The sequence below is a fragment of the Thunnus albacares genome, chromosome 4, assembly GCF_914725855.1.
Source record: "Thunnus albacares chromosome 4, fThuAlb1.1, whole genome shotgun sequence".
In the NCBI taxonomy this organism is placed as follows: Eukaryota; Metazoa; Chordata; class Actinopteri; order Scombriformes; family Scombridae; genus Thunnus; species Thunnus albacares.
The window spans coordinates 11,046,878-11,074,127 of NC_058109.1; the positions used below are offsets into that span (position 1 = coordinate 11,046,878).

Here is a 27,250-nt window from a genome sequence, read left to right on the forward strand (position 1 = left end):
TTTTGTTACTGGAACTATAAAACAGTCACCTTTTCCAATCTGTCAGTCTGGTGTAAAATCAACAGCAAAGATTAGAAAGGTAATATTCACAGAATCTCACAATATGGTGATACAGACTGAGTACATCTGCTGACAAGGTTGAAACACGTGGGATGTGACTTTCAGTCTCATCAACCTTGAGAGTCCATGGCAACCTTTTGAATACAAAATGGTAGATGTAGGAAGATTGTATAAGAGAAAAAAAAATAGTTTGGGAGCAGAACTGTTTCTTCATTCCACATAATGCTGCAGTTAAAAGGTTAAGCAAAAAAGAGGTATTGAAAAGCTCATACAAATACAAATCCCCTTGACTTTTTTTCCCCCTGTTTTCTCTGTGCACTGTCTCACTACTCTTTTCTTTTTCATCTTTCAGGAATTCACTCTGAAGCCTGTGGACCTAAGCAGGCCTGAGGGCTCTGACATACACCAAATCCCTGCCCAGGGGAACAGGGGAGATTAAAAACTTCTGATTGAGGTGGAGAGGAGAGAGACACAGAGAGAGAGGGAGGGAGAGACGGAGAAAAAAGCTTATCGTTCACCTTTGTTCTTCCTAATGCCCCAAGTGAAGGATCTCCATAGGCAAGCCTGTGAATAACACCAGACACAAGAGCAGCTGCCCACTACTGTGGTCATACGATGGAGTGAGGGAGTAAAAGAGGAGAAGAGAACAGGATTACATCCTGTGAAAGAGCCAAGCTCATATTCTACATTAATTGAATGCCTGGGAGAGAGGAGAGACATGAGAGGAAGCCTTTTCTGTGCCAACTGCTTCAAGAGGTATTGCAATTAACCCTCTGGCCATCATAAAATAATACCTGGCTTCTGTTGTTTTCTGATTGCTGGGTTTGGTTGTACGGTGTGGATGTGTGCTTGGGCCGTAGTCATGTTTCAACCCCCGGCGTGTAGACCGGATCGGACCGGCTGTCAACGAAACAGCCTGATTCTGCCGCTGCTGCTGCTGCTTCTCTACAGCTCCCTCAAGGCCGCTCAGGCAGCCAAACCCAAAGGGCCAGGACACACACATTTGAACTCCATCCGGATCGACGGGGATATCTCCTTAGGTGGGCTCTTCCCAGTACATGCCAGGGGCCACGATGGCAAGCCATGTGGGGAGCTGAAGAAGGAGAAGGGTATACACAGACTGGAGGCCATGCTCTTCGCCCTTGACCGCATCAATAATGACAATAATCTGCTGCCTAACATCACACTGGGGGCGCGTATCCTGGACACCTGTTCCAGGGACACTCACGCCTTGGAGCAGTCGCTCACCTTCGTTCAGGCTCTGATCGAGAAGGACGGGACAGATGTCAAATGTCTGGGTGGGGGAGCGCCCATCATAACTAAACCTGAGAGGGTGGTGGGCGTCATCGGAGCTTCCTCCAGCTCCGTTTCCATCATGGTGGCCAACATACTACGCCTGTTTAAGGTAAGACCGAGACAACAGCACAGTTGTTTTGTTTGTGCAGGTTTGATTGTCCACTTCACGGTATGTGTGAGGCGCACAAAACAAAGACGTTGAGCTGTGTTTGCTGTGGAATATTGTATGATACTTAAAAGTATGTTTGCGCCCTATCGATCCTCTCATATATCTGTTTGAATAATTAATGGCAAAAGCTGAAAAACAACATGAGCCGGTGAAGAGTGTGAGAGAGCAATATGTGTTAGATATCTGCTGCCACACAATGGACACATTCATAACTTTGGAGGGGGGATCCCTTGGTAAATCTCATCACTGTGACTATTGCCCTGGAGGAGTTGGTTGCTAAGCAGTGAGAGGTATTGCCTGTCACAATACAGAAGTGATTAATAGGATACTACTTGATTTCATTTCGCCCCCCATAGCCTTTTTTTTTCCAATCATTTTGGTGTTTACATGTGCTTACACTATGGAAAAAATATGTTCTGTTCATGGATATTTGGACATTAGATGAATTATTTAACACATATTTTCTATCCACCCAGCCACAGCAAGTGTAATAGCTCTTTCTACTTTACTGAAGGTATGATTGGTATTTACTGCTCGGCTCACTGCAAAATAATGCACGTTTTTTTTGACTTTAAAAAGAATTACTTTTTATAAAGTACTGTAATATGTTTAAAATTGCTTCATGAGCAATTACACATTTTAGCACAGATTTAACTCAATCTTTTTCACCAGGCCCGGCAAGGTAGTGGCTAATTTAAATTCTGTGATAATTAAAATGAGGGATTCTTCCTCAGATAACCCTCAGACTTCAAAACCAACTTCAAAATGTATTTCAGATCCTTTGTGTTCTGCTTTCAGCTAAAAAGCTGATTATAATCCTGACTCCAAAGTTTACCCTCACCTTGATCTCACATGAAAATTTATGCCTGATGCGAACAATTTTCCCTCTCATTTTGCCTAAAAGCATGAGGAAGTCAGATGGTTGATCAGTCACAGAACAACATCCCCGCAGCTGATTCAGTGTCTAAGTGAAGGCCACTTTAGCAGGCCAGGTGTTTACTGGCATCATATACTGACTAAATCACTCCAAATGAAGATGTTGTTAGGGCTGCCATCTTAATGTTGATGATTCGAATAATTGTCGAGGAGCTACAGATTCGATCCTCATTTTGTTAGTTGAAGCATAGGATTATTTGTACAATGATGTTTATAGTGCAACACGGATAAAAAAAAGCAAAGTTTTACACATCTCGTCTTGTCTTAAAATTACCTATCTGCAAACCTCGCTGTAATGTTGGTCAGTAAATCGACAGTTGTTTGACAGAGAAATAATCTGTAACTTAAAAAAAAAAGCCAATAAGTAATTTTTCCATCAGAAATGTCAAAAATTCCCCAGTTGCAGCTTCTCAGTTGTGAGGAATTTGCTGCTTTTCTTTATCTTATGTAATTACTTTACTCAGTGTCTTTAGGTTTCAGAGTGTAGTTTTCATGAACAAGACAAGGAATATGTCACCTTGAGCATCCTGGGAAATTGCGATGAGCATTTTTACTATTTTCAGACGTTTTTTAGACTGAAAGATGAATTGATGAATTGAGAAAATAATTGGTTGATTAATCAATAATGAAATTAATCATTAGTTGCAGCCTTAACCGCTTCCTCTACTGCCATGCGGTGTGATCAACACTGGGGCTGACGTCACTGTCAGGAGCTGTGCAGAAAAGATGCTCCCCAGAGCATTAGGTTTTTATTACTCAACGATGATTAGGATACATACTTTTTTTTTTACTTCACTGACTGTGGGAATCGGATGTTTTCACATAGCAGATGATGATCAACACGAGAGTCTTGAGGAAAGAATGCGGAAGAATCGTTTTAGTCATTTGCCAAGCTAAAATGCCAAAGAAATTCACACATTCCAGCTTCTCAAATGTGAAGATTTGCTGCTTCTTTGCTGCTCTTATATAACAGTAAACTGCATATCTTTGGGCTTTAAAATATCAGACAAAACAAGATATTTGAATACATCTCCCTGAGCTGTGACAAATTACAGTATAGTGGGTATTTTTCATTATTTTCCGACAATTCCTAGACTTAACAATAAATCGAGAAAATAATCAGCTGATTAATAGATAATGAAAATTCAAGGTAAAGTGTATTGATGACAATGCATTAGTAAAATGCCAGAGAAATATATAAAGATAACATAAAGTGAAGACAACCTCACTAAATAAAATAAAACAGCAGCCAAAATTGACAAATCAGAGTTGATTTGGAAAACTCTTGACATGGGTACAGCTCTGTATTTTGGTGAGGTGGATACGAGGCTTTTATTGAGTTTTTTATGCATTGTTTTTGTTTATCTAGTTATTCACAGCAACAGCCTGTAGTATATGTATGATTTGATAAGCTCCCTTACTCCACAGTGCTACAAACCACATGAGATTTATCCTGCTTGTCGTGGCACTCTGCATTAATCTGAGTGAATCCAGTGTGACAGAACAGATAGACACTAAAGCCTTGTGCATCTTTTATGTTCTTATTTTATATATATGTATTTGTGAGTCTTTTCTTCAGCTTGTGTATATATCTATTCATGGATGTACTTAATATATACCGGTGGATAAACATATAGTCAAGCATGCAAAGCGCTGTGGCTGAACTCTATATTTTTTTCTGTCTCCCACGCATAAAATATGCGTATATGTGCGCTCACACAGGTAAGAGTTGATGTGGGCCACAGTAATGAGCATCTCCAGAAGCGCATTCCTGATCCCACTCTCACATGGAAGCCTCAAATCCTTCGTCGTTAGCACAGTGCTCATTCCCTCTTCATTAATGCACGTAAGCGGTGTCTTTGCATATTTAATTTGGATTTCTCTGATCTCCTTTCTCTTGATCCTCAATGTATATATTAGCAGTTCCCTCTTCTGCCTTTTTACATTAAGACAGCTGGAGGTTAAGAAAGCAGCTCCAGTCAGACGGCAGGTTGACTAGTTCAACACCATTTGCCAGTTCATCTGAAGTTACTATCGCTTGGGCTCCTGGGTTGCACTATTGAAAATCAAACACTTTCCAGGGCAGGCGCCAATCAATCAACATCTACTCTAATTGAATAAGGGTCATTACAACAATCAAAAAAGAGAGTAAGCTCCTGACTTGAAGTAAAGCAGTCTGGTCAGTTATATAGATTAAACAGTAAACCTTTAATGGAGAGTGGTGTGTGGTCATTTAGGTGGGGTCTTAAGTTATGGCTTCCCAGGGATCCACAGGTCAGCCAGATGACAGCTGGTTCTCCTGGCCCTCATGGACCTGATGATGGCCCTGGTAAGGTTTTAACTTTACGGCCATCTCATAACATACCCTGCACCGGCTCAACATCATTTGCTGCATGATCTAGCATGCAAAGAGAAGAGGGTCAACCGTGTCTACTAGCACTGCGGCTAGACATACATGTTTGCTTTAAATGGAGGCAGTGCATGCACACAACTACCAACACAGCATACTGATGAAAACAAGCACACTCTTGACTCGGACATGCGCATTAATGTATGCTTGCACACACACCATTTGCAAAATCGCACCACTGAAACACACATACACTACTCACGCAGAAACACAAGCATATACAAAAGCAATCAAGCACATTTGCACGCAAACCACTTTGAGCCCAGCAGCAGCAGCAGCAGCAGCAGCCGCACTGGTGTAGTTAGCAGGTTTACAGTAAAGTGTTTCCTCAGCACTCAGCTGCATACAGATGTGGTCCAGAGCAGGTTGATGAATATTTTACTCCAACCTTATGTAACAGTAACACGAGGACCAGGAGCTGCAGCTCAAGAACATTTAAGTGTAGTTCACTGAGAAGTGGGGCCTGCTGTGACAAGCAGTTGGGGAAAAGATAACTCATGATCACAGACTAGCTATGTCAGATGATTTCATTATTCATTTGTGTAGCAGATGCATTCATAAAGTTGACACACATCACCTATAACACAGATGCTACTACCAGGTCTGTCCCTCCTTATTACATGTTCATCTCGGCAGGAGGTCTTGACAGGGATTTTCTTTTCAACTCAACTAAATTTGGCTCTTGATCACTGAAAAGAAGAAATATTTTTATACGTTTCATTTGTTTCATCCTGTGGCATATACAAGTAGCACAACAGACACACAGTGAACCAGGAATAAGAGGCTCAGAGAGTTTTAGCCTTTAATGCTCACTGAAAAGCATCTCACATTGAAGTGGCTAGTTTCGGTAGTAAAGGGACCACATAAGGGTAAAAAAAAAAAAAAAAAGGATCTGTTTAGTGAAAGAAAGTAAAAGAAAAAGATTTTTCATGCAAGAGCACACAGGCATTCAGCATCCCCCTCATTCTGACATTTTCCTTCACCCTTGGTTCATGCTCTTGTATCTCAGTTTCACACTGAAGACACAGAAGCCGAGCTACTGAATTATTGCTTATGTGCACATTGTTTAGGGAACCTTCACAATTGTCTCGCAATGGCAAATCATTTGTGTACTTGTGATTTATAAAGATCTCAGAAACAAAAACATGAATTCCTACATGAATAATATTTTTTTTTTTTCACATTTGATCCAGACCTGTGCTGTTACTACGTTGCTCTCACATGGCATTTCTATAATTAGTGTTAGGCATTTTAATTGGTCTGTACCCTCATGGGCTAAGTGCTTTAAACTGTCGACAAAAAGTAAAGCAAATAATATTTAGTGCTGGATAATCACCATAGATTATGAATTGTTGATTACAGATTGCCCAGAGCTGTCTCTGAGCCTTTATTTTTACAAGTTCATATGGGAATTTGTACACGATAATAACACTGCTGGTAAAAGCATGTAAATAATGAACCACAGTGTTGAATAATGTGTTTTTTAAGGCAAATCAGCTATTGTGAACACACTGGTCTTTTACAACAAGTACTGTGATCTAATACAGTGAACCAAGACATTTCAATTACAAGTAGTGATTCTTACTGTAATTTCTGGTAGCATCTTAACTCGCTGATCAGCGTCGATCTCGTTCTGCTGACTATATTGTTGTAGCGAAAACCCAGTCACACAGCAAATTGTGAAGATGGCAGATATCATTAGCAGTTTACAGCCTCTTTCATGATTACTTGAATGAGTGAGCCGATCCATTCCGCAGCTGTTTTGTGGTCAAATCTCCACAGCATCCCTCTTTCCCAGAGGTGTTTGCCATCTGCGGCGAGTTAATGGTTATATACCCCCAGTTGATGCTCTGCTCCTGTAAACATTTTAGCTTCGAACCAGTTTGGTAAAATCAGTCACAAAACCTCAAACTTTTTCTTTTTCACTCTTTGGCAACAGTGAGAAATCTTAACGCTGATTTAGCTTCTAGAAAAGACAAAAAAAAGTAATATTTGATGTGTTTTTGACATTTTTTAAAAGTTTATCTTAATTATGTCTGGAATCATTTTTTTTTGTAAGAACCATCTCATACTTGTCAGCTTTTCAAAACATATTTTTTGAGCAGCATTTTATCTTTTAGCTGCTGAGCTTGTACTCAATTTGGAGTGAGGCAATAACCTGAGCAGAGCCTCCGTAGAAAATGTAATCATATCTACAAATTTGATTGCATGCTTTTTGTGTTAATTTAGAATTTGGACTCAGACAGAATGAGATCAGAGGTAAAAAAACAAAAAAAACAACAAAAAACAAAAAACACTCTAATACTGTAGTAATGTATTAATCTTGCCTCAGAATTGTATTCTATTTCTGTCTTTGCTTCTCTGTACGGATTTTAAGTTTGACAGTCCTTGAAATCAAACATGAGTGGTTTTATTTTATACGGCAGACATTCATTTTCTTTACATGGAGTTTCATCACTGCTTGGTTGAAAATTAGTTGCCCTTATTGCATTTCGTCATTGATGCCCACACTTTTAAGGACTCTGGAGCAACCTGATAAATAGCATAGGAGATAATATGGTTTCTTTTATGGTAGTCAGCCTTCCAATATCTGGTACATTTCTTTTACTTTTAATCTTGTTATTGCCGTGGTATGGTACATTTTTAATATAAGACAAAACGGGAATCTGTCATGAAATGTCACGCTTCATCTTGTCTTTTTTTTGATGGTTTTTATCCCCCTATAAACCTTCCAGTGACACTGTAGAGTGACGGCACTGTGTCACAATTGATTTGGCAGCTCATTTGGGGGAATGACAGCTAAATCAAGATAAACTAGTATCAGCCCATCGAGGCATCACACTTCAACCAAACCCGCTCATTCAGTGAGCCAGTGAGAATACATTTGTGCACATTGACTGCTTCACTATGAAGCCATTAAAGACTGTTTTCCTCCTCGCTGTACATGTACTTTAATTTCATCCAACAAAGTGACATGTTTAAACTTGAGTCGGAATTGTTAGTGAAATTAACTTGCCACCGTTATGTTTTCATGCAGTTTGATGCTGTTGCTGAGACATATCACGATGACATTGTTGCATTGTGTGATTTGTAAAAAAAAAAAAGGGTGGAGGGGTCGTCCGTGGTGTGTCACCTCTCTTTCATCCAGCAGGGAAAGAGGCAACGCCTGGTCCATTTACTGCGTCATCACGTAGCCTAGATGACGTGGTGTCATCTGTATTGTCACACAAGCGCTCACAGTGAAAGTCCATTTCTGATTTTAGTGTTGTTTGCACCATAGAGTGTTCCCACATTGTAGCACTTTACTTTATTTTAGATATTTTATACAGTCTATGGGTGAAGCAGCATAAATCACTATGAGGGGGATAAATTTTTGTCCCACCGGGGCTAAAAATAACTCAGCAGAGGCAGGGATATATAGACCAGAGGGGGGGAAATCCCTACCATCCCCTGCAACAAATCGCACCCCGCATAGTTGTAATATATATAGTGGCACATTTCAAGACATACTGTGAAAAAAGAGCAATTACTGTTAGATTTACTTAAAGTCTCAGTATGAGCACCTTTCAAATGAGAATATATTACACTCTTTATTAGACAGTAAACTGGACTGTTTCATTATTGCCTCAAAAAGGGAAGCTACGGCACAAATGGCAAGACAGTATAAGGTATTGTTAGTCTATAATTTAAAATGAGAGCCATTTTGGCAAGAGTTCTTGTGGGAGCTACAGATAATAATCCTGCTCAGTTCAGGGAGGTGATATTTTTCCATTTTCTGTTTTTTTCCTATGCCATGTTTCCCCCCCCCCACCTTCCTCTGCCCTTTTTGTCCTCCAACTACTCCATTAACAAAATGCTGACTGTCTCATTGTCCAGCTATTAAGGCAACACTTTTATTACTCTCTTCTTTGAAATTTGATATACCAAAGCTTATTCAACAAGTACGGAGTCGTCTCCATTTTTAAATATCGATCTGTCCCAAATTATTATACTTGGTAGCCTGTTGTTCTTTGACCACCATCATCCATGTCATTTCATTCTGCTCATGCACACAGTACCTGCGCCTACAGTGCAAGGTCTGTCTCAACACATGAGAGGGGGCCTTTTGTGAAGAGTGTGCTTTTTTCCTGATTTGGCCAAATCCTGAATCAGACCAAAAAAAAAAGGATTGAGCTTTTCACAGAATAGCTCAGATGTGATGGATATGCCACTGAGCCATTCTTCTGAGAGTCATGTAGGCCTTTGAAGGTATAACGTAGTTTGATTCCATGTACTGACACTGGCTAAATCTACTAGTTGTGACTAATTCAATTCAATTATTGAGTCCTGAAGAAGAAAAACGACAAGAAGTAATCCACAAGACACAAAGAAAAGATTAGAGAAGAGTCTGAAGAGATTAACAATAATTTGTGTGACAGAAATACTTTTGTTTTTACAACCCCACAGATTTATCCTGCAACTCCTTGTGGCAGTCCCAACCCTCAGGACTCCCCCCAGGTTTGGCAACCATAGTTTTAGGTTGTCATGTTCCCCTCAAGAAACAACACATTGTAACAGTGTAAACAACAGCTTGTCATGAAAAACCTTCGCCTATTTTTTTGGCTTTACTAAAAAAAGCTTAACAATAATATGCACGGTTTATAGCTTGAATTTCAACAGGGTGCACTTGTTTGCTGTATGGACCTAATGTTATAGGACACATCCTAACTCAACCTTATAGCTGCTATTATGCATGTATCTCTATTTACAAAGTCTGCATATGATTGTCATTTCAGACAACCTACATTTAAACAGGAACATGGAGGAGAGAGTATTTATTTAACTGCTTCTTCTTAGTTGGGAGGATGAAAATATTTTAGTCAAAATCAGTAAAAAAAAAAAACCTTTTGAAAAATTAAGACCTTTTTAAAATGAAAATTGGAAAATGCATAAACTTAAATCTACTAAAGCTGCATTGATTGGTATGGTGGCTCATACAATAAAAAGTCTATATAAAATGTAAATATTTTCAGGTTTTTTTTAAGTTAAAAAGTAATGAGCCAGTCATTCTGCTTTGATGTACTGGATTAACCGATGACACATAATTCAATTGGCATCTTTGCACACTATCTTTATTGTTGCTTGATTTTCCACTTGTGTTGTTTTGCTGCTGGATGAGCGTGTTGATTCATGGTGACTCATTTGTCTGGAAAAGATAAGTTCTGACAACACACGAAGCCACAAGACAGACATTTTATATAACAACTGTATAAAATGTACAACAGTAAGAAAAGATGGCAATCATATCTCTGAGGATTCACACATTGAAAGACTGGAAGTGATTTCAATTATTTTAATATCGGACACAATTCTTATTATATGTCTTGTGATCCTCCATGATAGGTGTTTGCCTTCTCTTCACTTGGTTTGCTTTGCTAGCGTTAAAGAAACAAATCACTGGAGGCAGGCGTCGGCTATGTGAGCTGCATGTTGCGAAATCCTCTATAGTTATATTGTTTTCCTATATAATTATATTTCGGCTTAGTTGTGATCTCATCTCACCAAATACAAACAACTGATTCACTATGCAAATCAGATGTAACACCATCTCTGTATCTTGAAGAGCTGACAAACGTCCATCCACAATCCAGAGCCAGACCTTCCACCATCTGTCAGTTTTCTTCACACACTAGACACTGTAGTGTTTGTCTGCGTGTGTGTTGGTGGGTGGATTTGCACACATATGTGCATGTGTGTCTTACAGGCTGTTTGTTTACATCTTTAATTGTGTATATCTGTTTAGTAATATGAAAATTCCTCCAGCCTAATGGGCACGTTTTCAGCAGAACATCAAAACAAATGGTGTGATATCCACCTGTATTCCCTCATGGCAGAACATACTGTCAAATGAAAGCAGTTTTTTTTACTGAATAGAATCCTTTGATGTAGATTTTTTTTTAATGACGTGTATTTGTGTTGATTTTAGTAAGCTATTGAAGGTGATGGCAGAAGCAGGTTAGACAGAATATAAATTGATGTGTATTGTTACTCATGTAGCCTAACCCTAAACAATAGTTAGTTGATTAACTGATTAATCAATTGACAGACAATTAATTGCCAACCATTTTGGTAAACAAGGCTAAATTAAATTCTCTGGTTCCAGCTTCTTGAATGTGAATGTTTTCTGGTTTCTTTGATCTTTTATGATAGTAAACTGAATATTTTTGGGTTGCGGACTGTTGGTTGGAACAAAACATGACATTTTAGGTTGAATCTTGGGCTTGGGGAAACAGTTATTGACATTTTACACCATTTACTGCCATTTTCTAGATCAAACAACTAATTTAGCAATCGAGAAAATAACCGACAGATTAATCAATAATGAAAATAATCATTAGTTGCAGCCCTAGAAGGGACGTTCACTTCTTTTGAGATGCCTCAGCTGCCTCACTTGAGTGACAAGCTAAGAGGTTAGCCTGGATACAGGTGTCTGAATCACTGCCTACATCTCAAATTTGTCAGCGACCTGCAGTGAAACAAGATCACATTTCAGCCTGATTATCAGGCTACTAACTGGGGACTTCAAAATTATTGTTACTGAATTTTTAAAAAGTAGCAAACAGTCTCACCTTTATTCACACAATTTTTCCAACTATGGTGTCAAAATGCCTTCATGCATTACTCCTCAGGTAGTTTGTTGTCATGATCATCTGTTTATGGCTTATGTTAACAAAGACAAGAATAATTGTTTCCTGAGCAGGGGCAACAGGGCATGCAAAAGATGAAAGATGACATTTTTCCTGAACGTCCCCGACTGGAGGCGAGGTAGTAATTCAATTTGAATTTTGAATTCAGAAATATCTTTGCAGATCGAATAATTAATTTGTATCCACATTCAAATGGTAGATTGAATTTGATTAAAAAGTAACAGCCCTACATGCCACTTTATGTCAGGCAGTATCAGTCACTGTTAAAGGCAAAATCCACTTCCAAACACTTCAACACTGTGTTTATACTACTTATAAAACTCATCTTGCAAAAATCTTGCAAACATCTGCTTTTTAAGAAAATATTTAGCAAAAATCTGCACTATAAAGTAAAATGTAGCCCTCAAGCAGTAATGTTTCTGTCAGCCCTGATGAGAAAACAAAGTGTCCAGATTTGCACAGTCTGAATCTAGTTTTAATACGTTACTCAAACATTGGTGAAAGCACACATCAAAAAGAACTGGAGTACTTATAATCCAGCTGATCCTGAATGGCAGCTAACAGTTTGATAAACACACACACACACACAAGTACATTGCAAGTCGACCAGGGGGAAACATTATCTTAAAAAAAAAAAAAGAAAAAAAAAGAAAAGGGGAAGATCATTCATAACTTCATATATTTAAAGCCATCTGTCAGATGCAAAAAAAGCTCAGAATATTGAGACTTTTCCAACACAATTTATGATGACCAACAATTTTGGAGTCATCTTGTAAACACAAACATGAGACTGTATTTATTTTGAAGCCTATTTTCAGATAAAAAAAAGACAATTTTCAGGCCTGTCTTATTGTGTGGACTTCAACTCTCAAATCTCAGCCCGGATCTTTTCTGTGTGGAGTTTGTATGTTCACTTCATGCTGCTGTGTTTTTCTTCCCGGGGCTACAGTTTCCTCCCACTGCCAAAAGACATATAGGTCAGGTCAATTTTGAAACTCTAAATTGCCTAAAGGTGTGAGTGTGTGTCAGTTTTATGTGCAAGACTTGTTTCACTGCCTTGTACCTGATGTTCACTTCTTCCCCCTGTAAAACCCTTACAGGAATAAACGTGTACTGCGTGGACAACTAAGAATTCATTACCTGAAACGGTTATAACCATAAATCAGGTTTTGGTGTTTGCCTCTCAAGACTCAACATCAACACTCTAATAGAGAAAACTGGTGTAAAGGAATCAAATATAATAATTTCTTCATTGAATGACTGTAGCTTCAATTGCCAATTTAAACCTTTTCAGATTTGCACTTGTTGCCTGTGAATTACATGCAGGGGTGACCAATACTTCAGTGCTATTGTGCTATTGCTATATCGTGTGATACGGTCATATTGTGTCATTTTTTTCTTAAACTCAAGCAAACTATGAGTAAAAACTAACAAATTGAGTTATTTAAGTGATGTGTTTAGATCTGTGAAGAGTTGTGTCTAATGTAAAACTTAATATTTAGTCTCAACATTAGTTTTCTATGTTATTCTACATTTATTTGCAATACCACAATATATTGTGATGCTGATTTCTACGGGGCTGAAATAATTAGTTCCGCCCAGGGACTACAGATGGAAATTAACTTTTAGCTATACAGTATCTGAGACAATAAATGTATTGTGCATGTCCCTGTTAAATAAACAGTGAATTAAAACATTAAAGTCAGTAGTCGTTTAGCAAAAAACGTATCAAAAATTTGGTTATTTTAGGCAAAAATGCCAAAAAAATTCAGTTTCCAGATCCTCAAATGTGAATATTTGCTGTTTTTCTTAATTATCTGGGGAAGTAAATTAAATATCTTTGGGGTTATTTGACTTTTGGTCAGATAAAAGAAGCAATTCAAAGATGTCACTTTGAGATCTGGGAAATTATGATCAGCAGGTTTAACCATTTTCGTACATTTTGTAGACCAAACATTTAATCCAATAATCTAGAAAATAATTGGTAGATTATTAGATAATGAAAATAATTGTTAGTTGCAGCCTCAGCCTTATTTCAACCATATTGCCCAAACGAGTTTTTTCTCAGGTAGTGTAAACACAACGCATGATCCTTCTCACTCTTGTTTTCTCTCTCCGAGTACATTTATCATACACAGAGATCCCACTTTTATTTCTAAGAGATGTTATAAAAGTTGTTGAGGTAAAAGAAGACAAGGCAGATTGTAGAAACGTGGGCTCAGCAAAACATTAACTACAACACTTTCATCACAAAACGCACTGAAGGGGGATTTTTAAAAAGAATTACGGTAAATACATCACACTACAAAAGCATCAGTTCACTTACTCACACATGACCAGACTGTCTAAACTTTTAGGGGTCTGTCACTGTGGTTTCAAACAAACTGAACCCGTGTGATACATCATAAAGATTGAAATCAATTTGAAGACTGCTATCTAACACACACATCTGAGAGGAGTCTTTAATAACGAATCAGACCTTGACATGTCCACACATGAACAACTTTTCAACTGGAGAATGGACTATTCAGAGTGAGTCACCCCCCTGCCTGTAGCCATGGTGATCTTTGGCATGTGCTTATCTGGCTGTGAAAAAATTGAAGTGTATTGATTCGATATTGAGGTTCACAAGCTTGATTAAATATTTTCATGAGTGGATTTACAGATCAGTGAACAATGTGATTGCATTGTATCGCCTATCTAAGTATTACTGAAAAAAACAACAACAACAACAAAAAAAACCTCATAGTAAACACATGCTATCAAAAGCTGTGGATGTTGACACAAACTGATGTAGCCGAACTACTGATCGCAGATGACAATTTCACATGAAAGGTCCACATCAAAACCTGCACTAATATATCTGTTGACAGGCAAAAGGTCGATGTAGTTTATGACTGGACAAAATGATGTATTGATCTTTGATGGTCAAGGCCAGTCTTTGGTGGGTTAACTATGCTCTTTTTATCCTTATCATTCCCACAACACCTATACAGTAATAGACTGGTGTCAGACAGGGAAAAGGCCTGGCTGTGCCCACAAAACATAATCAGCTGTTTATGGGAAGTCTGAGCACTTATCAAGCAGCTTGGCTGAGCAGAACAGATCGATTGTCAACTTGCTGTAATGTCAAATTGACCAGGGAGAAGAGACAAGCTAAATCCTGTTATGGCATATTTTTTTTCCACACTGACATTTGGTTTATGAAATGGTACATATCGTAACCTCTCTAACCATAAGACGACCCAGTGTTTCTCCTGAGGCTGCTAGGGTATGGTTGACTGAGTAATTATTTAGGCAAGCTTGTTTTCAAGACACCTTGGACAACAGGCAATTTGGTTTGACCTATTGTGATTGTCAGTCTGACACTGACATCGACAAATGCCAAACAGTGCAGAGAAACTGCAAACAAACTCTCAGTGCTCATGTTTGTCTTTAAGTGCTTCCAACCTGTGTGTGCAGTCTACGCCTCTATTTGTGAAAAGGCCACTGGATCTGTCGGGAATTGTGGAAGAGCGTTTGTCAACCCCTGGCCACCTCATTCTTTATGTAGTTTTTGCAGACTGAAGACAGTCTGCAGTGAGGCATGAGAGAGACCATTACACACACGTCTGGCACGCTCTGGATGATGAAGAGATCTGGGAACACATCCTCCCATGGAAACTGCCTCTGGCCGAGATGCTGCATGGAGTGCATACAGGACACAGCCAAGCCTTGCCAGGCTCTGCTGACATAACATACACACGGTGGAAGATACCAGCCTCTTGTCACAGTCGAGTGTTAATAATATAATGAAATGAATACATCTTTCCTACCACAGAAGGAAAAAATGGAAATACAAAGATGTATCTTTATTAAGATTAATTTCTGGATACCAGTTAACATTTTTCAGCTACTTTTTGCATCTTGGAGATGGCAATGTGCAAACTTGTCTACCTTTTAAATAAAGAAAATAATCAGATGATGATAGATGACAGCTTTGAGAGAGTAAATGAATACCTATTACAACAATTTCATGGGTTTCACTTACTTTTCTGGTGGCATGAAATGTCAGGCTCACATTCTGTGCGAGAGAATAGCATAAATGAAGCAATTAGGGGAATTCTGACTGCTAGGGAATGTTAAGTAGTCACATAGCGTATCTGTCTGATCAATTCTGACCAATATCTTGTCAGTTCAACAGAGGCAACATCTGTCTTATGTGGCTGCGAGTGCTCAGGCTGGGAATCTTGAAGTTTCTCACGATTTGATTTCACTGTACTTTGATATGATCTAAAGATGATTCTTCATGGATCTTGATGCGTCTTAGCTTTTGGGTTTTTATCCTTTTTTCTTGCAGTCTGTTGACAATCTGAATAACTGTAATTAATATCCCTCATGAAAAAAGACAGATGAATGTATGCACATCATCATTTGTTTTTTTTTTTTCAACAAGTCTTTCAAATTAAACGACCCAATAGGTAATTTAACCATGCACTCCAGAATGACCCCTAGGAGTGTTTTCTAATCTCGCACCTCTATCAGCAGTATTTAGCAAGACAACATCATTTGTCAAATCACTGTTAAAAAATATAGTATGTTTTATTATGTGACAATGCTGTGGTTAAGGTCTGGTTAGGTTTAGGCACAAAAATTACTTGGTTAGGGTTACGGAAAGATCGTGGGTTAAAATGATCAGTTGAAATGTGGTGTGGGTTAAAGTTACGAGAAACCTCCATTGTCATGGCAACACTGAACACCATGACAATCGTAGTTATGTTTTTTTAAAAAACTGTCTCAACTCGAAGTTGGAAACGTGACACTCACGGTTAGAAGTGGGAAGATAACAGCAAAGTCCAGTACGTCCGCCTTTTGCAGGTTAGGATCTAACCTACCAACAACCCACCACCTCTGAATATGGAAATTTGTCACATTATATAGACGTCATTTGAACTGCGCCACTTCTCCAGGTCATAATTACTTGATGTTACTCAAACATAAAGATTGGCTGTTTTTAGTGACTGACATTACGACCTATTGTATTGTTTTTCTTGGGAGGACAGTTGTTTTTTTAGATGCATATTTTTATTTGCTTGCAATAATTATCACACGTCACCCAAAAGACAAAGTACCTGCACATGGAGAAATATTAACAGTTATAAGTCTTGTTTCTGATTGAGAATCAACAGTTTCCCTATATTTCTTAATTGTCTGGACACAATAAACTTTATAAGAGGAAATTTAAATCAAACAGAAATTGTCTTTAGGTAGATGATGTTACATTATAGAAAAACAACGCTCATCTGAGCCAATCTTTTGTAACTTAAATATAAACAAGTTTAAATTCCACATGAATCATTTCTTGCACACTGTATTTACAGCCCCTTTACCTCTACAAGAAGACATGTATGTTCACTTAACTTTCACATTTTCTACAAAAGGTGTTATCATTGTGTGCCAGCTGGCATTAGCATGGAATGACATGTTTACCTCTCCCATTCAGTGAAAGGAATTAATCTTTTGTCCTGACAATATTGTGAAGCTTGAATAAACAAAGTCAGTGCAGCTGTTGTCTTTGAACAGAATCAACTTCTTTCTCAGCAAGCTGTTCCCTCGTCATCACTCGCCGCTTTTCTCGTGACAGCGACTGTCGCAACTCTAGCTGAGACGCCGTGTTGTGCTACGTCACATATATATACACATGTAAACGATTGGACAAGACAGAGCAACAAACCGACCAGCTAATCTCTATAAACAGATATCTGCATATGAATGTAGAATCTGTTGGCAACGGGACAAGATTTTGGTACCAGAAGCCTTCTGGTTTCCATTTGTAGCCTGAGTAGTATTGACCAATCACATATGAGCAGGCTTTGGTTGCATGCAGGTAATCAGTCTGTATGGAGAGCAAAAGAGGCGGAATACATTGGCCAAAATGCAGTCTTGGAAACCACTGGCGATCGTATGACAACGATTTAGCTTTTTATTATTTTTTTTAAAAGTTTATCTGCATTCGTATGCAGATATCTGTTTATAGAGATTAGCCGAAATGTTGTCTGGACCGTCTCAAGTTTCTAATCGGGCTGTAAACAATGACTAGCGCACGGAAGAGGACATATCCGTTATCTGTTATCCGGATATCAGCTTGCTACAGCAGAACCCCCAAAATATTGGCCGTTGCCCCCAGAGGCTAAATCGTCGTCAGACAGAGAACCGATGGTTCCAAGATTGTAGTCTAGTCTGCTGTTAACAGCTCCGTCTCAGTCAGATAAAACAGTTGTTGACTCGCTCTAGACTCTGCTTTAATTTAAAAAAAAAACAAACAAACAAACTGATAAACTTACCAGAGTGTGAGAAACAGAAGGGGTAGCAAGACTGTGTGATTAGAGTTGACTGTGAGAGTCTAAAGCTTATTATGTGCACTGCAGCCCTGAAAGGATTTGGCCCAACTGTAAAATGGCAACTACATAACCAGCAGTTAAGCGTTAAGCACTGTTTACATCCATTTGCCCCAAAGGACAGAAGTGAAAAGCCAGACACCAAAGCAAAAAGGTGTACTTTAGCTCCGTCAATGGGAAATAAACAAGATGGCTTTGTTCCAAATCTATCTGTAATATTGAGGAACATAAACAGGGTCCAGGTTAAAATTGAGATATTATTTGCTTTGGTCTCCATTCATTATTAATGAAACAAAAATAATCAAAAATGCTGGTTCACATTTCACATAGTGTAGATTACACCAGAACTGGGGCAGCTGTGGCTCAGGAGGTAGAGTGGGTCGTCCACTAATCAGAAGATCAGTGGTTCAATCCCCGGCTCCTTCAGTCCACATGTCGAAGTGTCCTTGGGCAAGATACCGACGCCCAAATTGCTCCCAAAGGCTGTGCCATCGGTGTGTGAGTGTGTGTGGATGAGTATTACATTAGATCTCCTGATGAGGGGGTTGACAGCTTGCATGGCAGCCTCTGCCATCAGTGTATGAATGTGTGTGTGAATGGGTGAATGTTGACATGCAGCTTAAAGAGTTTTGAGTGGTGGGAAGACTAGAAAGGTGCTATAATGCTATATAAATATAGTATATGTGAATGTACTGTAAATATATTGTACATATTGAGCCTAAAACATAAGTATACAAATGATTATAGACTACATACATCTTCTGTTAAGATGTATCTAATCATATTGATTATTGCTGCTCATATTGTCAGCACGCAGTCAAGCACTGAGCTTAACACAATATCTTTGAGAACTATTATTGTTGAAAGTTGCTGATTAGAAGTAAGATAGAAAAAAGGTTTCAAAGATTACAAATAAACTCTGGAACATAGAGAGCACTATAAGCAAAAGGTGGAGGATATACGCTGCCACCTGGACTTCACCTAGATCATGCTGTCCCTGCAAGATGGATGATAGTGCAAGAGAGAAGCTCATCAGGGAGGCCAAGAGGCCACAGCAGCCTTAAAACAAGGGCAGCGCTGGATGGCGGAGTGTGTTTAAAAACCCTTTTGAGTGAATTGTGTTGTTCCAGGCTGAGTGCTAAGATAGAAAATGGAGGATGGTCCAGTCTTAATTGCACAAGAAGACACTGCCAGTCCCAACAAACCATTAGACATGTCCAATAGCCTGATGAAACCAAGATAAAAGGATATCCTTGATAAAAGAGTCCTTGATATTAAGGATTTAATTTGTCAGCATCATAAAAGCAAAAGAATGGATTGGATAGTCTGAAGGATACATCTCAGGGAAACCTTCCCTATGGTGATATGTTTAACTGATCCTCCCTCATTATTTGTAAAAAATACATAAAATAAAATAAAATAAAATAAAATAAATAAATCTCGTGACATCCTTCCTCATTAGATTGATAATGATGACCATGCATATTTCCATTTTGTTACAGCTTGTGTCTTATTTTTGTCATTGTTGTCATGTCATTTCTGTCAGTTATGATAACATTGTACACACAAAGTTAACTGCTGAGTCCTGGGTGCACGGTGACATCGGTACAATAAAGTCAGACAGGGCAAGAAAACACGAGCAATCGGATGATCAGACAGGTTGTCAGATTATCTAAAAACACTTTATCTGGAGGTAAAACCCTAAGTGAAAACATCTGAAATGTCAATAATACTCCCTCACTCAAGTTTTTCTTATGTGCAATATTTTCTTCCAACTGCTGCTCCACTACTTCATTAGAAGTGTTGTAAATAATTGCCTACCTGCCAACACTCCCAATTTTCACGGGAGGCTCCCTATTTTTAACCCTTTCTCCCGCTGTGCTCCCGATTGGTAATTACTCCTGTTAATCTCCCAATTTCATAGTTTTCCTTTTCGTTATCACAACCTTTTTTTGGCACTTACAGCATGTGTGCGCAGCTGTTCTCTGCGCAGGCAGTCTTTCATCCTGTCCCCTGCTGCTGATATGATTCATTGCCTGCAGGTACCACTGGTAGAGAGGATGTAGTGGGTTGTATCAGCCAGTAACTAAGATGCTAAGATACTAAGATAAGTTAAGATACGTGAATAGACAGCTTTCTTTGTGATGCACTGTGGTTGTGTAAAACTTACCGGCAGTGGATGAGACACTGCGGGCAAAACAGTTGAAAATACTGTTTTTCTACATGTTTATGCTTGTCGAACAGGTAGTTTGATAAAGTACTTATTGGCTTTCTTCTCGTGGCGGTTTTGTTGCACTTATGATAACGAGTGTATCATCACCTCAAGTAAAACGTTATCTTTCACTTGAAAAAGCCTTCCGACTTTTGAAACCTAAATGTTGGCAGGTATCTAATTATTGTTTAAAATGTAAATCTATCTCATAGACATTTACTACTGTTTTTAAATTTTAATTTCTTAACTCAATTCATTGTTAATTTGTTTGTATTTTTTTAAACCTGACTGAGTGAACCACACAAGAATTCCAATGTGCATGTTCCTTATGCCTGTCGAAATGGCAATAAAGGCTTGTTAATTGAATCTTATAGGATATTTTAGGTCATAATTCAAACGATAAGTCAGTTTGTAAACTGTGATAGACCATTTGGGTAGTAATTTTGCAGGTAGCTTGGCAGGGTTTTATTACAGCTGTCTGATCATCTGGCTGGCTTGCAATTTTTGCCTTGTCTGACTTTTTTTTAGCGGTAATGCTACATTAAAGGATAAGCTCACAATTTTTTAAGTTAGTCTTAAAACAATCAGGTGCCCAAAATGAACACTGAAACAGGTTTTTCTTGCCGTAATCATTCCGCCTGTTCATACTGACGATTAGAAGATCTCTTCATAATAAACAATGTAAATGATGGAGGACAAAATCCACAGTTCTCCTTCTATGCAAAAATGTATTTAAAATTTTATCTGAAGAAAATATAAAGCTTCAACTGTCCTAATTAGTCAAATCAAGTGGATATCTTTGAAACTTACTGTCTTTTTAGTGCCAAATTCCCTCTTTTTGTTCCATTGCAGCTCAGCAGGGAAACACTGTCCGGGGGAAACAAAAGAAGAGAATTTTAAACTAAAAAGATTTTAACTTTGGATTATATTTGCTAGTTTTGATTAACTCCGATGGCACAAATCAGGCGTTGGTTTTGTCTCCCATCTTTTACATTGTAAGTGCATTTGAGGGGATCTTTTAATGCTTAATATGAGCAAAAGGAATAATTACAGCAAGCAAAACCTCTTTTGGTGTTCACCTGACTATTATTTTAAAACAGACTTGAAAAATTGAGAACCTATCCTTTAACAGATTTCAACGATTAACTTGGTGAGTACATGTAACTATTATTGTCAGAAATGACTACAATGATAAAAATTTAAGTTGTTATAAACCGGAATAGCCCTTTAAACTCTTAAAAAAGAGGACAAGTCTTGAATCTTGATGTGATGATGAAACCAACCTTTCTTCGTTTAATGCATATTTAAAGCTCACTTCTGTCTCTCTTGGGTGTTAATTGAAGGGTGTGAGCACTTGAGTATCAAAGGTGTTTCAGTTTCCAAGTTTTCAGCACACTGTCAAACACACAGCAAGCTGCAGAGCCTCTGGCAGAGCTCCGTGGGATGACGCAACAAGGTGTGCAACTGTTCACACTTCTAAAAAAAAGACACTGTAAATGAGCTAAATATAGAGTAAATGTAGGCCTGTAGACATAGTGCGATTATTTGGCTGTGAAGCGCTTGGATAATGCTACACCAGCTGTGTAAGAGAAACATGAGGAATGAAAAGGACTACATGACAGAGACACAACCAGGAACAGGTGTTAGTCTGACTTTGAGTGAGTGTGGTGTGAAGAAAAGCTGTTATGGTTATGGTGGTGGATAGATGTATAGACAGGGTGCGCAGAGATGCTATATTTGGGTATCTGTATTTTTGTTTCTGTCTTCAACTTGTTCATGACTATCCTTATTCGTTTTAGATGCAAAAATGAAGCTGTAAATCTGAAGTATGCTTGTTTCAGGCTGAAAAGTTAAAATTCTATTTCTTCTTCTCCCTCTCTTGTAACTGCTACCTTTCCTACAGTTGAGGCTAGTATCTGAAATATTTTTTAATGAATAATACTTAAAATTTTATACGTTCTTGTTGGCTGCTTGTTAACTTTGCTCAAACAGTGCTTCAGTGCATGTTTTCCCACTCGAGTGCCATCACAGGAAAGTTCCTCCTCTACCAGGTTAGTGTTCATTATTTCAAGAGGTATAATGCTGTTACCGTTCACTGGGTGACATAGTCTGTTTTACATGTGTGTTTATAAAGTGAGAGTGATGACTATTTAATGAAATTTTGTTGTTGTTTTATATGACTGAGATGTTTCTCGGTCACTATGCAAGGAGTTAAACCTAAGATGAGAAATCATTTAAACCTATAGCTTCTTGTTTGTTCTACCATTTATTGGACATGGATACATTCAGTGACTGCATCCCTTGAAGTTTGTTGAAGAATTTAACAAGAACAACAAAAAAGTTAATAATTCAAAATACAGGTTTAAAACTTTAAAGGATAATTACGTTTATGTCAATGTAGGTCTTATTTTCGTAGCGTTTGCCATAGTTTCTATTGGTTATGAAAACATATTCACTAAATTAATTGCTAAGATCTTGAACACAGTGACGTCGCTACAACAAAGTCTGATGAGGCAGGAAACACGAGCATTCAGTCAGGTTGTGAACGAGCTTCTGTATTTGTGTGCACAACTATGGGAAGAATGTTATAGGTTATAGATTATAGGATGGTTTGGGTGTACTGAGCAAAACTTGGAGGAGACTCAGCAGCAACACATTTCCCTGTTCTCTGTTTAAGAGCGGCGGAGACTGACACTAAATTGAGAATAGCTGGTCCACCTTAAAGGTGAGCGTGGTCAGGTTAGGCTAACCCATTGTCCTAACAAACCCACTTTTCCAGCAGTTGGGGAAACAACAGACAAGAAGACTTTTCTTTGTCTTGAGAAGCTGCAGCATTTATTAACTGACACATTGTAGCCTCTAATGTACATTTATTGCCAGATTCACAACTTACTGCTAACCATTAGCTCTGCTCCCCTCGTATTCACCATCACTTCTCTGCCACTCGCTCAACGTCCTATAAAGAGTGAAGAGAGGGAATATGACTCAAAACAATTCCACGATAACGTAGGGTGTCATTGTGCTCGCATAGTGTGAGAGTGAAAATCATTAGTGGCCCATTGATATTAATGATCGTGTGAAATTTTAGCAGCGGCACTCGTAATTTTGCAGCGGCGGTGTACCGCTGCAGAATGAATACAGCGGAAACACTGCTCTTACCCTTTAACTACACAATGGAACCAGATGAACCCAACTGACAACACCTCGCTAATAACAGGGAGCCTCTGATTAGTCATTTATAGAATTATAAACAAATTTAGTGCTATAAACACGTTTAACAATCCTCAAGCCTACACCTGCCCATCCCACACACTCACCAACACTTTAGGAGACTTATTGAACATCGGAAGAGTCAATTTGACTCCAAACTCCATTAGTCAATCAGAAGACTACAGGCTCATCCAGTTGGGACAATAGAGAGCAAAACATTGGCCTCACTAACGCTAAATAAATAATCAAAATGATTAGCCTATTCATGGAGCAAACAAAAGCCACAGGAACAAGCTGCTTTCTCACCATCTCTCTGTATAAGTGAAGCAGGCAAGCAGATTGAGGAACACAAATGAATTCCACCCTTTTTCTTTTCTCAGTTCAGAGGGAAAAAAAGTTAGTTTTCTGCTTAATCTTCTCTCTACAGACATACAACACATCAAAAACAAAAAAACAAAATCAAGACATTCAAAACATCCAAATTATACTCAAAACATTCAGGAGCATTTCCTTTATGCACACCCACAACCTGTGTTTGATTCCCAACTCAAATAATCAGAAACTTGAACTACAAAAAATTCATTTCATGATAAAAGCCTTTTTCAGAACTTTCATTGTAGTTATTGAAATGTAAACCTGGTTTTGATTTACTTGTCTAACCTTGAAGGAATAATGCTGGTGAGATTCTCCATATTTTTCTTATTGTCAACAAAACGCACATTAAGATCAAAACAACAATCTCTTATATGGAATGGAGCAGGTGGACCCAAATGCAGGAGACCGTAGGCTGAGCAAGATTGAAAAGTAACTTCTTTATTCTAGGCTCGGTTGCACACAAAGTAAAACCGAACTGAACAGAACTAAACAAACAGAGCGGAACAAACAGAGCAGAGTGAACAAAGGATCCAACAAGACTGAACTGAAAACCAGAACTTAAATACAAACTGAATCAATGAAACAACAAGCAACAGGTGGCAAGAAACAAGGGCAGGCTGGGAGCTGATTGGCTGAGGAAGACACAGGGAGCAGGGCAGGGCTAACGAGACTGATGCAGAGCAGGTGGAGGGAAACGCAGGCTGAGGAAAACAAGAAAAAACACAAAAGGAAATAGCTGCTCTGGGCTGAGGACAAATCTAAAACAGAACTTCATAAGTTAAATAAGAAACGACAATATAATCATGTACAATCCTCTTCATATATAAATTGTCATTAATTAAACTGTCTTGGAATTACATATAACTTAAATAAGTGGACATATCACACTGAGTAAACACAGCAAACAAACCTCAGCATTATATTGCCAACCTAGGAACCTTTACAAAAAAGACTTGAAACATAAATTGCTGTTGACATAAACAGGAACCAATAAATCTGTCAAGCAGAGTGGTCTGCGTATTAAGGCTGCATGCAACATAAATTGGACTAAAGGACAACTGTTGTTCTGAGTTTCAGTTCACTTTTGCATCCAGTTACTATGAGAGTCAATGTAGCAAGCAACAGCATCTCAAGTGGTCCACAAATATAATCCACAACCTCTCTTGTCCTACTCCCACTCAGTCCAATCTGAAACAGGCAGAAAAGCCTAAGAGCATCTGGTGGACTGGTGGAGGGACATAGAGCCAGACTGGAACAGAACCATAACACAATTAATTGATTCTACTAACAAGCATTGTCTGTGCACTGTAGCTAAAGCTGGATATACTTATTCATCTGAGCCATAGAGCTCCAATTTTGTCCAAAAACTCTGTAGTTTATTTTGAGTCAATCCCAAATACACTGTGTTGCCCTAACTACTTTCTAGGGCATCAAACATGTATTAATCCGCAGCTGAAAATAGTCCACAACAATGCACTATTCACTCCTGCTTGAGTAATGTTTGCTAGAAGACATTCACTTGGAAAAATCACCCTATAAACTATCTATTTTGACCCTGTTTTAATGATCGTGGAAAGTTGGAAAGTATTGAAAGATTGACTAAGACATTGTTTAGTTTCAGTGTTTTCATGGAATTTGTCGACAATAAGAAACATATGGAGTAAGCCAGCCTTATCCTTTAACAGTAATTATTTCACATGGCAAATGGGTGAAGTGTCCAGTTTGTGCTGTTGTCACACAGTCCAATTAGTGGTGGACAGGGAAATGCAGAAGATGTTAGAGGGGCAGGGGTCCAAATTAATGAAAAGTGATTTTTGCAAATAACTAAATAAATAAACCCATGACTGAGGTTGGCTCAAACATTGCTACATGACAGTTAATTAATGATACATCTCTATATAAAGCAAGGAATCTCTGTCTGTATAGATGTATGTATGTATGTTTGCATATCTGGAGAACCGTTCATCCAATCAACTTCACACTTGGCAGGTGTATTGCTGGGGACTCAAGGAAGTGGAGTGTCGAGTGTGAAGTTGTTTGGATGGGTGATTCTCGAGAAATATATAAAAAAATACCTCTCAAACAACTTTGCTTCTGCTTCTTCTTCTGCCTGTGGAGTCAACGAGTGGAAATGTTGACAGCACCACCCTGCCTTGCATTCCACATTGTGGTTGGGGGGGTGGGGGGGGGTACATCCGTAGTGACAAGAACTGCCATAGAGAATGAACTGAAAAAGTTCAGAGTTAATCTCTTCTACCCCTGTTCCTCATGCACAGGAACTTCGTCTGTACGTTGAAGACATAGCACTGCAGTTCATCCGATCAACTTCAGCTCAGCTCAAAATTGTAGTTTCCTGATAGTCTGCATCTTAGGCGTTCAGGGAACATCAGTAAATTATTGCATCTTCTGATAGTTTGCATGTGAGGTGTTTAGGGGACAGGCACTGTTCTCTCTAGGTACAAGCTCTAGGCACGTTTTGAACGAGTGCACTAGTGCAAAGAAATGAAGTGTATTTCAGTAAATTTTCCTTACGTTAACCAGCCCAAGCTGGCCCTCTGACTGATATCTTCACTTGCAGAAGCTCAGCTTAATGCTGCTGACAAAGATGCACTTCCTCTGGCTGCATGGCTGCCTCTCTCGCCTCCATATTTGTCTCTTACCACCTCTCTTTAGAAGGCATAAATGCTTCTGTAATAACGGGGCAATAAGATGCTGAGATACCATTACTACGTGCCAACAAATTAGTTTAATATCATTCACATATCATATCATAACACTGAGGCTTAGAAGACATCATGCATTTAAGCCACGATTCTAAAAAACAACACAGGAGCTTTAGATAAGGTGTATTAGACACTGGTACTTGCTTTGCATGGGATGTGTGATGACAATAATAGACTCCCAAACGTTAGTCCCATGCTACTGAGTTCCGTCAACTAAAATCACTTTATCTCATGGTAAACTATTTACACTAACATATACTAATATAAATTCTCTGTCAGCTACACTCAGAAACAAGATGAGGCACTCAATATAATGTGTCACATTGGATGTAGCAGGGATAACAGGAATTTACTCATTTATTAAAAAAACATCCCAGAAAAGGGGCACTTTCTCTCTAGGAGGCCAAACGTGCAGGTGCTCAATCCCCCTATGAGGTCTATCTGTGCACGTGTCTAGTGATGGAGCAATGTAGTGTTCACATTATTTACCCAAGCAACACATGGCCTGTGCTCATTTTCTGAAACCTGATGAGTGTGTGAGTATAGGCAGAGTTCATTCAAGTTTATTTACACTCAGAAGAAAAGAAAAACATTTGTATGGTTAATGGCTATTTATGATTATTTGTTTTTATGCTTATTATTGCTAATAGGTGTTTGTAAGGTCAGAAAATAATGATACAGAAATTAGTCAAAGTACAAATACAAATAATTTTTTTGGGTGAATAAATTCAGTCATTGGGTCTCATATACAATTAAAACTGAATATTCCAAACTGGCATATTCCACTGATGAGATG

The 27,250-nt window shown here is 38.5% G+C and overlaps 1 protein-coding gene across 2 annotated transcripts in view; it reads left to right on the top strand.

Annotated features, from left to right (window-relative positions):
* Nucleotides 1–27,250, top strand: part of LOC122981034 (metabotropic glutamate receptor 4-like) — a 174,039-nt gene that overhangs the window by 39,477 nt on the left and 107,312 nt on the right. For both annotated transcript variants that reach the window (XM_044349524.1, XM_044349525.1), the window contains one exon: nucleotides 413–1,465. In XM_044349524.1, coding sequence (XP_044205459.1) covers nucleotides 902–1,465 — 564 coding nt within the window. In that variant the 5' untranslated portion in view covers nucleotides 413–901. The remainder of the gene's footprint in view (nucleotides 1–412; nucleotides 1,466–27,250) is intronic.